At 53.9% G+C, this 15,288-nt stretch overlaps 1 protein-coding gene across 5 annotated transcripts in view; it reads left to right on the top strand.

The window, feature by feature from the left end:
- Positions 1 to 15,288, top strand: part of ARHGEF10L (Rho guanine nucleotide exchange factor 10 like) — a 127,573-nt gene that overhangs the window by 37,867 nt on the left and 74,418 nt on the right. For all 5 annotated transcript variants that reach the window (XM_039842080.1, XM_039842078.1, XM_039842081.1 and 2 more), the window contains exons 5-6: positions 10,660 to 10,751; positions 12,313 to 12,396. In XM_039842080.1, the coding sequence (XP_039698014.1) occupies positions 10,660 to 10,751; positions 12,313 to 12,396 (176 nt within the window). The remainder of the gene's footprint in view (positions 1 to 10,659; positions 10,752 to 12,312; positions 12,397 to 15,288) is intronic.

Below are 15,288 nucleotides of genomic sequence, written 5' to 3'. Positions count from 1 at the left end.
GTTAGTGGTGGATCCAGGCCCTTGGGGTTTAAGGCCAGGGGCAGCCTCCTTGGTGTGGGAGGGGTGTTCGAGCTGCCCTTTGTCTTTTCTTGGAGTGTGTTGGGGCAGGGTGGCTAATTCTTAGGCAGGTGTCACCCAGCTGGAGGCCTTAGAGATGCAGATGTGGCTCTGGGCCCCTGGAGCAGAAGGCAGTCCTAGATTCAAATCTACGCCCAGCAGTCCTTATAGAGCTCATTTGTCTCTGGAGTAGGCGGACCCTGGGAGGGGTCCTGCTGGGGTGGCCTCTGTAATTTAGGCCCTAAGTGGGGGCCGGCTTCTCCTCCCTGATTAGGGACCTGAAATGAATCAGCAGTCCTGCACCCGGACTGGGGAATTCAGAGGTGGCTGTGCTCCCCCAGGATTATAGCCCTCCAGGTGACCCAGGAATGAAGCCACCCAGAAGCTCTGTCTGGTGGTGGATGCTGAGATTTCAAAGTGAGACAGAGAGGGGTGTCCAGGGAGCTGGGATGCTGGCTGGAGGGAAGCAAGGAGGGGGTCCTGGCTGAGCAAGTGAGTGTAAATTCGCTGGTGGGAGAGGGGAGGGCTGGAAGGGGTGTTCACACAGAGGAAGCCACTGAGCAGAAATGGGGGTGGAAACGGTGTGGGCAGCCAGCAAGTGCACCCCCACACAGGGTCTGGGGCTCTTGGTTCCTTCAGACCACCCTCCCAGAGACCCCCCCCCGCCCCCGCCCCATTCCTGACCTTGGGTTCAGGAGCATGGCAGACTGGCCCGTCCCTGCCTGCCTTCTCTCTTTGTGTCTTAGAGACCTGATGACTCTGCAGCCAGATCTTGTGTCTGGCTGGTGCCAGGTGCCATGCTGAGGCTGTGAGCCAGTGGTCCCCAGAGCTGGTGCCTACCTATTGCCTTGTTTTCATTAGCCCGCTGGTCAGGGCAGCCCAGGGTGGGCCAGGTGTTTCTGGGAGAAGGGCCCAGGCTCCCTTCAATCCTCCGCCTGCCATACTGCAGCATCACCCCTTGTCCTGCAGCTCTCCCTGGAGCAAATAAGCTCTGGGCCCCCTTGAGCACCATCTCCTGGAGGTAGCAGGCCAAGAGCACTGGAGGCTCAAATCCCATCTCAGCCTCTCACTGCTCGGTGGCTTTCAGCTGCCTGTGGACCCCCCCGAGCCCCAGCTTCCCCATGTATCAGATGGACAGAACATCCACCTCGAAGCATCCTGAAGAATAAGCGAGACTGGTTGTGGAAAGGACTAAATACACATATGGTGTTTGCTTCTGCTCCCGCCTCCTGCCCAGTTTGGATGTTTCCCGTGCGAGGGAGCTGGAGGGGCAGAGATGGGGTGCCCAGAGCCTCGGACTCCTCGGCTGGAGTCTCACCAACAGCAGGATGAAGATCACATTGGAACTCCCTTAATGGGGACTGATGTTCCTGGGCCTTGAGACCCTACAGAGCACTGATCACTGCATGAGCCCTAACAGGCCTCCATTCCAGCCCCATTGACAGATGGGAAGGTTAGGGGGGGCGGGACTTGCCCAAGGTCACACACCGAGATGCTAGCAGCCTCCTGACTCCTTGTCCAGTGCTCTCTGTGCGTCCCCCAGCTTCAGTCCCTCCTTCCAGGTCTCCATTTACTTAAGTTCCAGCTCCTTCCTTGGGTGGTGATTTTCCACTCTGGAATCCTCTGGGAGAAGAATCAATCTAGATTGAATTCCTTCTCTTTGTTATCTTTTTTTTTTTTAACTTCCCTAAAGGTAGTCACTAAGCAAACACTGCTTTGAAAAAGCAAGTCTCCAAGCGGAGGACATTTCACCTCTTGTCAATGCATTTTCTCCATGGCCTCTGCCCCAGGTTTGGAAATGGCCTTGGACTTTGCCGGGCTATGTGTCTGGCCTCCAGAGAAGCTCCTGACAGTACAGTTGCAGTAACTGCCCAGGCAGGGCTGCAGCCTCAAAGAGACCTCACTCCTATCAAGGCTCTGTGGGAAAGAGGCAGGGCCAGTCCCAATCCCCATGTGCCACCTGGTGAGCTACCCAGGCAGGGGTGCGGTGGGCAAAGCCAGTGCCGGGGTCTGGGTCTTCGAGGGCCTGGGAGCTTGGGCTCTGAGCTATAGAGCTGGCTTTAAGTCTTGCTCTTCTGCTTTCTAGCTGTGTGTCACTGGGCAAGTGGCTTCCTGTCCCAAGCCTTACTTTCTTAATTAGTAAAACGGGGGTAATAAATCTCCTTTCTTGCAGGACCCTGTGAGGTGTACATAAGTTAACATTCATTCACTGCTTAGTCTGACCGGCATGTGCCGGCTGCTCCAAAAATATTAGATGTCGTTACCCTGGGTCCTGGTTTAGATTTGGTTTTAGAGGAAGCTGGTTGGGCTCTGTACCCTGGAGTCAGATCTGGCTTTGATCCGGCTCTCACTCTACCCCACCTCTAGGAGTCTGCCCAGGGATCACACCTGCCAGGTAGGTGGTTACAAGGACAATTTAGGCCGACTGGCAGTTCAGGTCCAGGGGTTTTGGGTCTGTCTCTGGCTTTGAGGCCTGTGGACTTCCCTGTCCCTTCGCCTGCTTGGCTGCATTGCTCAGAGGAGGCAGCCAGGCTGCTGCTATGGGATAAACAGATCTGCCGGCGTTGCTGGGTGTGTGTTATGCTGAGGCCTGTGGGCGATTTTAGGGTTGGGCTACCCTGCTTAATAATCTTAAGAAGTAAGGGTGGCCAGGACCTCGTCTGTCCTGCTGCTGGGTACAGCAGGCTTCAAAGTGCTCAGCTAACCTATGATGCTTTCTTGTTCTTCCATAAGACACGCTGATTACCAGATAATAGTAATAAAATAGCAGCAAATAATAAGTCACAATTATGACTGTGTTTGCTATGTACTGGGCACTGAGCTAAAAACCCAGTCCCATTTACTGCTCCCGTCTCTAGGAAGTAGGCACTGGTATTACCCATGTCACAAACGGGGAAACTGAAGCTCGGTGGAGTTAGGTGGCCAAGGTTACATATAGATGTATGTGTTCATGCAGAACAGAGACTGGAACCAGAGCCTCTCCACCTGGAGGCCAGGTGTTTGACCACTACACTGTCCTCCAGGGATGTGCCGGGGACCCCAGGTCCAAGCCCATGAGCCTCAGCGTTTGGCTCATGGTGACGAGTTCGGCTGGCCCTATATGAATGATCCGATTATTTGTGTGTTTATTGGGGGTAAGAACTTTGCCTGCTAATAGATGCTGTCTGAGCTTTGGGAGAACAGTTTCTAAGCAGTCATTGGGGTGTTCCATGGACCCCAACTGGGGAGCCAAGCGGAGTGGCCTTGGTACTGCTTGTGTGTGATTCTGGGGGAGGCCCCCCGCCCCTCTCACCCCGCACTGAGGTCTTGTAATGGTAGAGGGGTGAGGAAGCGTCTCTCCACCTGCAGGCCAGCTCCATGGGGACAGCGGTTCATTTTTTTTGTGGGGGAGAGGGGTCTTTTGCTTGCTGCTGTGTCCTCATCCTCGTGGCTTAGCATGGTGCCAGGCACCAGGGGAATGCTGAAAACGTCCGTGTTGAATGAATGATGGTACCGGTGGATAGAAGGATGAGTGGGTGGGGTCTGAAAGGTGACTTTCAGTGTCTCCATGAAAATGAGCAAAACACAAACAATATGGAAATGAAACCTTTGAACCTGGGTTCTGACTCTGGCAACTGTTAGGAGCCAGGACAGGGGCCAGCAGGAAGGGACGCTCGGGGTGGTCGAGTAGCCTGAGGCCACACAGCCAGAGTCACCTGCTCCTGCTGATGCTGATGGTGTTGCCTGCTATTTACTGAGTGCTTCCTGCACCTTATCCATCTCCTGGGCACCATAGTCCTAGGAGACAGAGACTGTCGACTATGCCCATTTTGCAGACAAGTAACTGAGGCTTAGGGAGTTGGAGTGATGTACCCAACACCTTGGAGGGCCAGTAAATGGCAGGCCTAGTGCTCGGCCTGTCATATCCACAGTCATCCATTGGAGCCTGCAGGGTTGGCCTTGCCTGGTGGGTTTTGCAGCCCGTGTACTCACAACAAGCCTGAGCTCTCACTGGGGGAGTCGTGGCTGAAAGAGCAGCCCTGAGCACCCCCTCTTCTCTGGCTTCCTGTGTTTTTCTGGAAGCAGGCTGTACCTCTCACCCTTCAGTGCACCGGATGTAGACTCCGGCCCCCTGTAGAGTTGTTTGCTTTTCCTGCCCAGTTTGCTGCCATACCAGAGGGCCCCGTGCAGCCTCAGCATTTCCTGTCGGGTCAGTCCTTTGGCTCCTGGCCCAGCTGCAGGGACTCACAGTGGCTCCCTGGGAGTACCTGTCCTCCCACTTCCTGGGCTGATCCAGACAAGATGGACTCTGCTGCCCATGGCCTGGACCCTGAGTGGAGCAGTTGGGCAGCTGGGTTCCTGGAAGGGCCAAGGAGACCTTCCTCCCTCATAAGAGGGAGGCCAGAGGGTCAATCAGAGAGAGATTGACAGATGTCTCGCTGTTGGCTTTGAAGATGGAGGAGGGGACTATGAGCCAAGGAATACAGGCTGCTTCCAGAGACTAGAAAAAGACAAGGGAATAATAGATTCTGCCCTAGCGCCCCCAGAAGGAGCACGGCACTGCCAGTGCCTTGCTTTTAGCCTACTGAAAGCCCTTTTGAACTTCCGACCTCCACAACTGTAAGATAATAAATCTATGTTGTTTTAAGTCACTAAGCTTGTGGTAATTAGTCACAGCAGCAGTAGGAGACTAACATGACAGCTGGGAAAGAAGGAATTATTATGGGGCCCATGGTGCAGACCCAGAGAGGTGCAGTCACTGGTCCAAGGGGCTGAGCCAGCAGGCGGTAGCACCTGGGCTCAGAGCCCAAGGGTAGGGCTTCTGCTCTTCATCCTCATACGCCTCTCCCCACCCAGGACGGTGCTGAGGCTGTGTCTGGCCAGTATTCTGCTGGCTGGCTGGTGTTGCACCTGCCCTTCACCTCTGTCCATCCTCCCATCTTACACTTCATTACTGAACAGCTGCGATGTGCCAGGCAGACATTCTATGCAGGGTTATTTTCATGTGCCCAGGTGTGTGTGTGGGCTTTAGAGCCAGATAATAAAGGCCTGCACGTAACCAGCTCTTATTATTCACCAGACCCTGTTCTAAGAGCTTTATTTGCCTTAGCTCATTACTCCGCACAGGAGGGGACTCTCACAGTCCCATGTTACAGATGTGGAAACCGGCGCAGAGGGCCCATCGACAGCCTAAGGTCACAGAGCTGAGATGCGGCAGAGCCAGGGCAGGACCCATCTGGCTTCCACAACCAGTGTTTTAACACTCTGCACTGCCGTCTCCCACGGAGGTCTGGTTTGGATCCCATCTGTCCTATACATCAGCCCGTGACCTTGGACCATTCATTGCCTTATCTGCTAACCCTCTTTTTCCTCTCTGTAAGGTGGAATAATAGACCCACCTGAAGGAGCCTTTGGGAGGATGAAACGAGATGTCAGGACAGATGCTCAGCCAGTGACCTATTGTCTGTCACTGTCCCAAAGGATGAGGGTCGGTCTAGGGCAGACTCCAGGCCACAAGGGACCCGCGCTAGACAATGCATTGCTTACCATTTCCTCAGATATGTTTTCTTTCTTTTCTTTTTCTTAGTAATAGTTACACACGCTTATTGTAGCAAAAGTGGAAAGTACAGAAAATGATAGACTAAAAGCAAGTTTTAATTCTACCACTGTGTGTTTCTGTCCAGTTGCTTTGCTATGCATACATATAAGTATACATCAATTTATTTATAGACCTGTGGTTTTTTCGCACATGCTGTTTCACGGCTTGCTTTGTGACCTAATTACATATTGGGAACATTTTCCCATGGGAATCTGTGTTCTTCTTCAAAACCCCACATGGTTCTTGATAAGTTATTGCCTTGCTGAGAGTTCAGTGCCTGTCCACGGTCTGACGGTGGAGCTCCAGGCCCTCGAGATGTTGGAGAGGGAGGTGTGTGCACCACAGAGCAGAAGACGGGGGCCAGGCTCACATGGGGAGAGAGTTCCCCTGGGGGCCTTGGCGCTCACTCCCCACTGAAGCCTGTGTTATAGATAGCGGAGGAGGGGCCCCTTTCCAGATTTCCCCTGGGGGCTTCTCACTGATTTGAGCTTCGCAGTGGCCTTCTTGGTACTTGACCAAAGTCTGGCCGATGAGCACTGTCACCAGGGTCCTTTTGTCTGTCCCCTGCCTCCCTTTCCCAGCGAGCTTCTCAGACTCTGTTCTTCTCCATGAACTGGGCTTCTTTCCTTTGCTTCTGGTGGCAGTGGCCTCACCTTGTAAGACTGGCGTCATCTGAGTCACTGGCCTTTCTCTCCTGTGCAAGCCGAGAAGCCTTGGAAGTACAGGAAGCTCAGATAAGGGTGAGCCGATTGGCCTCTTATTGCTTTTCTACGGCTCTTTTATTATCTTTAGTCTTCAGAGAGGACCCGGAAGGAGTGTTTGCTCACAGGGAGAATTAGACTTCCCAGCCAGGCAGCAGCTGGGAGAGGCTACCCCTGGGTGGATGCGGGGTGGGTCAGTGGCCTTGGCAGGAACGGGAAAGGAGGGAGGAGGCACCCAGCCTCATTCCTGGCGATGCCCTCCTCTTCCCTTGCCTGAGAAGCCCTCTCCTCCGAATCTGCCTGGAGATTTGGAGGATCCAAGTCTGGAGGGCAGCAGAGCTGTTGTCAAGAGCAAGACTTTGCAGACAAATGGTAGCTCTGTCACTCGCTGGCCAGGTAACTTGGGGCAAAGTACTCGCCTGTTCTGAACCTCACTTTCCTCATCTGTGAAATGGTTATAATAAGACACACATTTGTCCTCAAGCATTTAACACAGCCCGGGCACAGTAGATACCAGCAAAGCTCAGGGCTGGGGTGGGTGGTGGTCTCCGGCCAAGCCTAGGAAGACCTCTTCACTCACAGGCACCGCCTCTTCCCTCTCTTGGGGCTCCCAGTCTCTCTGCTTGCCTCAGCTGTGGAAGCAATGGGGATAGGCATGAAGTTGACTTCTCTGTGCCATGTGACCCCCCTCTCTCCAGCCTGGGTAGCCAGGACCAGAACCTGGGCTAGCTGCTCAGTAGAAATGAGGGCAGACTAGCTTCTCCAGTAGTGCGGGTGGCTTAGATCTGTGTTGTCCTAAATGGTGGCCACTAGCCACATGTGGCTATTTCAAATTAAATTACTTAAAAATTAAGTTTACTGTGTTTTGGCAATGTGCAACCAAGAGGCTCATATTTTCAGCCCCACTCTGGCTTAAAACTATGTCATAAAGCAGGAGTTCCCAACCCCCAGACCATGGACCAGTCTGTGGCCTGTTAGGAACCGGGCTGCATAGCAGGAGGTGAGCGGTAGGCGAGCGAGCGAAGCTTCACCTATATTTGCAGCCGCTCCCCAGCGCTAGCATCACCGCCTCGGCTCCACCTCAGATCATCAGGAATTAGATTTTCATAGGGACACTGGTCCCTGGTGCCAAGAAGGTTGGAGACCACTGTCATAAAATATTTCCAGATCCCTTCCAAAGCTGTCTGACCTTATTCAAAAATATCTCCCGCCTCTCCCTCCCCCATGTCACCTTTAGAGTTTACCTAGGGCCTTCTCAGGTGATCCTTGTTCTCCGGTCGAACTGCACTGCAACCTAGAATATTACGATTCATGTCCAATATTTTTGTCATAGCATCTTTGCCATAGACATTTTTGCCACAAACATTTTTGCTGCCTAACTAATTGACCATAAGGCAATTTTGCCATAAAAGAGATGAAATCATGACACATAAAAGAAGGGCATTCAAAATGAACAACAAGATTAAAAAGACTATTGTGAAATACAAAATATTTGAATATATTTAAAATGTGTGTATGCTCATGGCAGTACTGTGCAAATCACTGATTTTATTTTGTGGATTGTACCTAAACACTTGTCTTTGTTCTATGGAAAGTGTGGGTTCACCTCTGTGCTCTCAAAGAGGGCCCTCGGCTCTTTTTTCCCTCACCCCCCGATGTAGTGTGTTTCAGAGTAAGAAACCAACTAACTATTGGGCAAATCATTATCATCTGGAAGAAATACTAGCTATTTTAAGACCACCATTGATTAACTTTTCTCTACCATTTGGTAAATGGAGAAATGAAACCAGACTGACAAGCAAAGAGACAAAATAAACAACAAACCAAACTTATTTTTTAATCTTTTTTTTATGGCAGTATAGCCTTACGGCCAATTAGTAATGCAGTGAAATGTTTGTGGCAAACATGTTCACGGCGAAAGTACCTAGAAGCATTACAATTTCTCTTGGTTGAAGACCTGAACTTGTGTTTCTGACTATGCTGAGAGCTCTCTGTCTCTTTTGAAAAAAATGATGGCTAAATAGTCTAGCGAGGTTCAGTGACCTTATGACACAGCGAATCTGTGATGTCGGTGAATGTTTACATGCAAGCGCCCTACTCCCAAGAAGTCTGGTTGAAAGACCATAGACTTTGCAGGCAGACAATGGATCCCAGCTTCCTCTGATGCACTGAGCGATGCTGGGTGAGTAATTAGGTCTCTGTGAGCCTGTTTCCCCATCTGTAGCACAAAGATGACAGTGCCTGCCTCAGAAGCCCTCTTGTGAAGTGAAAGATGCAAATACAGGCAAAGCAGAGTAAGCAGCACCTTCTAGGTTGTAATGGTCACTGGTTGTCACGGTTAATGCATCAAAGCAAACTTTCAACCAAACTGCCAAACTGTCACGTAGACTCTGGCTGGAACAGTTTGGTTCCGTCTGAGCGTTTCCGAGCAGCTGGATTCGGCACCTTCAAGGTGTCTCTGGGCTGAGAAGGTAGTGGTTTAGGGAAGCCGCCCTGGCAGGGATTGGGGCTCAGGTGGCTGGCTCCCTTCAGCCCAGCACCCCCTGCTGGTACAGACCAGCCTTGTCCCCTCTTGGCCTTTACTTGCCATTGGTAGAAAGCCTCACCCCAGGACTGAAATGTACCCCTCACCCCAGGGCGACACCACTGACTTCTGGCAGTAAAATTTGAGCTGAGACTAGCTTCTCTAATAGGTGACTTAGACCTGCGTTGTCCCATATGGTGGCCACTAGCCACATGTAGGTACTTAAAATAAAATGACTTAAAATGAAAAATTAAGTTCCTTAGTCACACTACTTCCACTAGCCATGTTTCAGGTGTACAGTAGCCACCTGCGGCTCACGAGACAACACAGACGTAGGGCGTTTCCATCATCACAGCTGGCCGGCCTCTGATGCCTGAGACGCGGTTGTAAGAGGCCAGCTTTGGGGCCGGATGAGCTGGCTTCGTGGTCTGGCCCTGCCCGCCACGGGCAGCATGGCCTTGGGCAGGTTGCTCTGCCTGCTGCCTGCAGAGCTGGGGGGCCGAAGGCAGAGGGCCCACTCACAGGAGGCGTTCCACACCTCGTTCTCCCTCCTGCCTTTCCCCTGCACTGTGGTCTTCATCTCCCCCTCCTCGCCCTCTGCCAAGGGCTTGGGTACCAGGAGCTTCAAGTCATTCACAGCAGTAGTGCTGCTGTCTTGGACAGTTGAAGGCCTCTACCCTATCGGCTGGCAGATGTGCCCCACACTCTGCCCTTCTGAGCATGAGCTTTAAAAAAATAAAACACTTTCACTTTGGAATAATTTCAGATTAACAGAAAAGTTGAAACGAAAGCACACAGAGTTCCGCATCCCCTCTCTCGCCTGTTGTCCATGTTAACATCTCATGTGACCATGGAACATTTGTCCAGACTGAGAAACACCAGCGTCGATACACTGCAGTTCACTAAACTCGAGACTTTCCCGCATTCCACCTATTTTTCTGCTAATGTCCCTTTTCTATTCCAAGATCCCATGTTACATTTAGTTGTCATTCAGGCTGCTCTGGTCTGTGACAGTTTCTCAGCCTTGCCTTGGTTTGCATGATCTTGATGGCATTGAGAAGTAATGGGCAGGTATTTTGCAGAATGTACCCCCACCCCAGTCTGGGTTTGTCTGGCATTTTTCTCACGATTAGACTTGGGTTATGAGTTTGGGGTAAGGATTCTGCGGAGGCAGGCGCCCTTCCCGTCACAGCACATCAGGGGTACATGATGTCCATGTGACCGCAGATGGTCACATGATCACTTGGTTCAGGTGGGGTCTGCTGTTTCCCTACTGTTTCTCTTTGTATCTCTGCTCCTGGGAAGCCAGTCTGTAAGTCCCTCTCGTCTTCAGTGCGTGGGGATTAAGCCCTGTCTCACGTGCGGGTCTTGTGAACCTTTGCAAGTCCTCGGCTGGTCCCCCGGCCCCGGCCTCCATGCTGTGTTGGAGAACGGGGAGATGGAGGTTGCCACGAGCCTGCGCTGAAGAGAAGGCTGGTGCCCTCGGGAGCATTTGGTCCTGATCACTGTGCTTCATCTGAGTTTTATGCCCTTAAAGTAGCAGGTCGCCCTATGGTGCCTTCTAAAGATGGGGAAACTGAGAGGGGAAGGGGCTTATCCAAACCCTCCCGAGCCCTCCTGACTGACAGCCTTAGGGAGAGAGGCTCCTGCCCTCAGCCCGCCCCTGCCCATCCTGTTCCCCGCTGTCCCAGTGAGGGGCTGCCGGATGCTTTCGGGAGCCATCTTTCTCTGTCCCTCGTGTTGTCACCAATACCATCCCCATCCCTGCTGACTCACTGGCGCTGTTCCTTGGCCCACAGGGTGCCGGCCGTGGTGAGCAATGGAGATGCCGTGGACACAGCTTTCTCTGGAGTCCGGCACTCCAGCTGGAAGCGGAAGAGCTCCCGCCGCAGTAAGTGCCCTGCTCCCCAGGTCTTCGCCCCCGGAGGGTGGGGCCGGGACAACCTCAGAATCCTCGTCTCTAGGCCGAGAGCGCTTGCATGGGCTCACGCGAGCCGAGGGGTTGTCCTTCCTGGGTGCTGCCCTGGGCCGGGTAGCAGCTCTGAGGGGGACCGGCCGCTGCCCATGCTTCGGAGTTGCCCCCTTTGCTTCCTGACGAGAGCCACGGTCCAAGAGGGGACCACACATCTGTCTGTGTGTCGAGTCCTTAGATCCTTCCGGAACTGGGTGTCGGGAGCACCCTGGTGACCAAGACGAGGTCCCTCTGGGAGCAGAGCCAGACACACAGGCAGGCAGTTATCACTCAGGTGCCAGGATGGGGAGAGTCAGGGGGCAAGGGTCAGGGGACGAGTGTCCAGGTAGAGGGGCAGCTTGTGAAGAGCCCACGGTTGAGGGGATGCCTGGCACCGGGGAGCAGCAAGCCTCAGTATGACGGAGGGTAACATCTAAGAGGCGCATGGCGCGATGTGAATCTCCCTTCTCCCCAGCCTCCTGGGCCTCAGGGGCCATGCTTTCCCAAAGGCAACAGGGAGCCAGGAGCGGCAAGTGATGTGGCCACATTTGCGTTTTAGTCCAGTCACTGTGGAGTGGGGCTAAGAGACACGAGACATGGGGGGTGGGCTTGAGCCCTGTGAGGAGGCTGTCCAGAGAGGGAGGCTGATGGCTGATGGTCAGAGGTCATGTGGGAGGCAGAATCCGTGGGAGGAGGAAGAAGGGATCCAGGACGAGGCTCCGACCAGGCTCTGGGGGCCCAGGGACAGCTGGAATCGGCACAGTTAGAACAGTGGGGACTTCAGAGTCCATCTGGTCCCATGTCTTCTCTGAAGGGCTGTGGGGTGAGGACAGGTTCCCATTGGGGATGGGGATTGGTTTCCGAAACTCTAGCTCTGCAGGGGCCCCTGCAGAGGGCAGAGAGTGAGCACACAATTTTTTTGGGGAGACCTCCTTAAATTTTGCATCTGGGGGGCTGTTAACACGGGCAGGGTGTGTGCTCTGCCCAGCTCTTAGCCTGCCCAGCAGAATGTTTGGAGAAGGATGTGTTCATTTGTTCAATTTTCACCAACTAAGACCCTGCTGGCTGAGTTGGGGGGGCTCTCCTTAACCCCACTCTCCAAATCCACCCTCCCTCCCCCTCATTCCTATACTTACTAGGGCTGGTTTGCCCTCATCGCCTCTGGGTGGGAAGTGGCTACTTCTGGGGTAGTGGGAGGCCTGGGGACGGAAGATGCTCCTGTACCCCAGGGTACAGGTGCTGCGTCTGCTTCGTGCTCCCCACAGGTGCCCTGAGCAGCTGCCCGTCAGCCAGACGGGTAGACCTGTGGGTGCCAGGGAGGCAGATGGGCGTCTGCCCTGGTCACTGGGAGGCCGCTTGCAGGGGCTGGGGACAGGGAGTGTCCTCTGCAGGTGGTGGTGGGGGCTCCCCAGGGCCCTGCCAGCTGGCGCAGGCCTGAGGTCAGCCTGGCAGCCGCCTGCAGCGTTCCGGTCCCGCTTTCCTCTTCCTTCTTCGCTCCCAGTTGATCGGTTCACTTTCCCCGCCCTGGAAGAAGATGTGATTTACGACGACGTCCCCTGTGAGAACCTGGATGCACTTCAGCCTGGTGAGCCCTCTCCTGCTTCCCTGCTTCCCCGCTTCTCTGGGGGAGGGATGAGTGGGTGGGAGGAGCAGGGACGGGGAGGGTCTTCTTCCATTTCCTTCCCTCCCCGTCCAGCCCATTGCCCCTCCTTCCTGCTTTTAAAAGCAGGCTGCAGTCATCTGGGAGAGTCCAGATGTAGCTGAGGGCAGGGCCAGGCTGGGGTGGCGGTGGGGTTAGGGCTTCAGGGCTGGGGATGCTGTGGCTTAGGGGCCCTGGGCAAGTCACTTCACCTCTCCAAGTCTCAATTCCTCCCTCAGAAAAATGGGGTAATAGTCTGGGCTTCCCAGGGCTGTTGGAGAAAGTGACAGCTTGTTAAAGCTGAATGGCGAGGCAGAGAATGCTGGGGAAAGCCTGTGCCCTACCGGGAACGTGGGGCGATGGTGGCTGTAGAGGGGAACGATGCGGGGCAGGCGGTGAGTCCTGCTGGAGCTGAGCCTGACTCACTGACCTGGGGAGGAGGAAGGGTATTTATTATCAATCCATCTTTGCTTGAACGCTTTAGATTGGTGACTCTCATGTCTGCCTCCTGTCTGCTTTGAGACTTTGATTTGGTGTATATTATGATTTGGGGTGTATAACATCCTCATTCTACAGACAAGGAAACTGTAGAGGCAGGGCTGGGATTTGAACCTGGGTCATTGTGACTCCAAGTGCAATGCCCTGTCTCCTACCCCAGGAGGACTGGGGCAGCGTCTTATGACACGATGAAACACATTTGCTGCCACTGTTCAAGGAACCTCGTGAGGTCGGCAAGGCCGGACTAATGGCTCCAGTTGACAGTCGCATCAGAGAGGTTAAGCCACCAGCCCTAGGTCACACAGCTAGGATTTTGTGACTCTGCTTTCCCTGCTACACTGTTCTGCCTGCTTTCAGGGGCTCCCCATGTGCGGAGCCCCTGCTTTTGAGGTGCTTCTAGTCTCATAGGGGCAGCTATCACCATCCTTGGGCTGTGCACAGTCCAATGGGAGAGACGCACAGACAACATGACAGGCCCAAGGGCCCTCAGAGCCACACTCCTGACTCTTGTCCCAGAAAGAGGGACAAACGGGCCAACAATGGGGGCATCCGTTTTGGCAAACCCAGGAAGTCTTGGAACATCCCCGTCTATTGCTCATTTGAATCCAGGAGAGGGTGGGGAAGGGTGTGCTGTGCAGGGGGACAGTGGGATCTTATAGGAAGGTCCCAGACCCAAGAGATCTGAGTGGCCTAAGGCCACCATTTAACCTCGTTGGGCTGTTTTCCCACCTGAATCAAATCAAGCAACTAGTTACTTGGTCCCAGTCTGCGCTGAGCACTATTGCGCCCCCAGATCTTCCTGGCACCCTGCAGTTCACCCCAAGGTGGTTAAGAGGAGGCGGCCTGGGAGTCAGAGAACCTGTGTTTGTATCCCAGCTCTGAGCCTGCAAATTGAGGACCACACACCCAGGACCCCCATCTGCAGGGCTGTGGGAGGATTGAGTGAGACAAGGCTGTGGCCGGCCCTTAGTAGGTACGCTGCACAGGGACACTGTGGTTGTTAGTATTATACCTGCCAGGGCCTAGCACTGACCTGTGTGGACCAACGTGGGCTCAGAGGGCACTCGGAGAGGAGGCAGCAGTTGAGGTGCAGGCCACATGCGCCAGTGGACACTCATAGCCCTGCGTTCAAATCCTGGCTCTGCCATCAATTAAGGCACAGGGCTCCGTGCCTTTCTGCTCTGGCTTCTTCATATACAATTGGAATGTCATCTTGACCTCACAGGAGTTTGGGGAGGTCACACCAGAGAACCTGTGCTTAATCTCTCTAGGCCTCAGTCGATGCATTTTTAACACGAGGGCAATAAAGCTGCATCCGTGGGTTGTTGTGAGGAGGCCAGGAGATGGCTGATATGGAGCACTGAACTGGTGGTGGCACGTGCTTTGGAAAAGGGGCCACGATCTTGAGCACTTGTGAAGCCTGAGGCCCCAGGAAGCGGAGGGCAGGGACCCGGACCGCCATGAGGCCCCCGGAGGCTGAGGGTTTGGCACAGGCTCAGGAGTCTGCCTTCATTGGAGAGAGGATTTCTAAATGAGCGCAGGGTCGTCATCAGGATGGCGGGGCTTGGGCCGGAGGCACTGCGGTGAACTGGCGGAGCCGGCCCAGGAGTCTGCAGCCTGACCTTGGGCAGCCCACATCTCTTCTCCAGGCCCGTTTTCTCATCTGTCTAAAAGGAAGGGGTGATAATTTGCACCCTGCTGACCCCCCGGAAGTCAGTCGAGATGCCACCGTGGTTCTTTCTCAGGGGCAACCCCAAGAACGAGGCTCTGCCCCTTTGCTCATGCGTGGTGGGGCCTCCCCTGCAGTAGCAGAGCCATCAGCCCAGCCTGGTAAAGGTCACAGCGTGGTCACCAGCTGCTCCACTCCCTGGAGACATTAGTCACTGTTATCTTTTACTTATAAATAACCTCAGGCTCTCTCCTGATCCTGGGACCCAGGTCTCCAGCTAAGCCTCTGTTAGTCTGTTTTGTTCTTTGGCTGACAATCTCCCAGAACCCCTACCGCCAGCTTTCCTGTGGGGTGCATGTGGGGGCTGGAGGTCAGTGCGATGACACCTGAGCCCACCCAGAGACCGGAGACCACATGAATAAGGGTCAGCTGCTCTTTGCTGAGCACCTGTCATGGGCCAGGCTCTTTGCTAGAGCTCTTTGTACATATTTTATTTACTCCATCTCTCAGCTTATTATTATCCCTATTTCACTGAGAAGTCTCCAAAAACCAAAGCTACCCTTTTTTCAGCACACGCGCATTCTGAGCAGATTAAAACACCCTCCCCAATGCCACATTTCTTCTGTGTTGACAATAGCATTTTCACCTTCGTGCACTTTTTGGCGCCTGGC

Source organism: Pteropus medius, unplaced genomic scaffold, assembly GCF_902729225.1.
Source record: "Pteropus medius unplaced genomic scaffold, Ma_sr-lr_union100, whole genome shotgun sequence".
NCBI classification, from domain to species: Eukaryota; Metazoa; Chordata; class Mammalia; order Chiroptera; family Pteropodidae; genus Pteropus; species Pteropus medius.
Note: the sequence above shows the minus strand (reverse complement) of the source record. Positions and strands in the feature narration are given on the sequence as shown.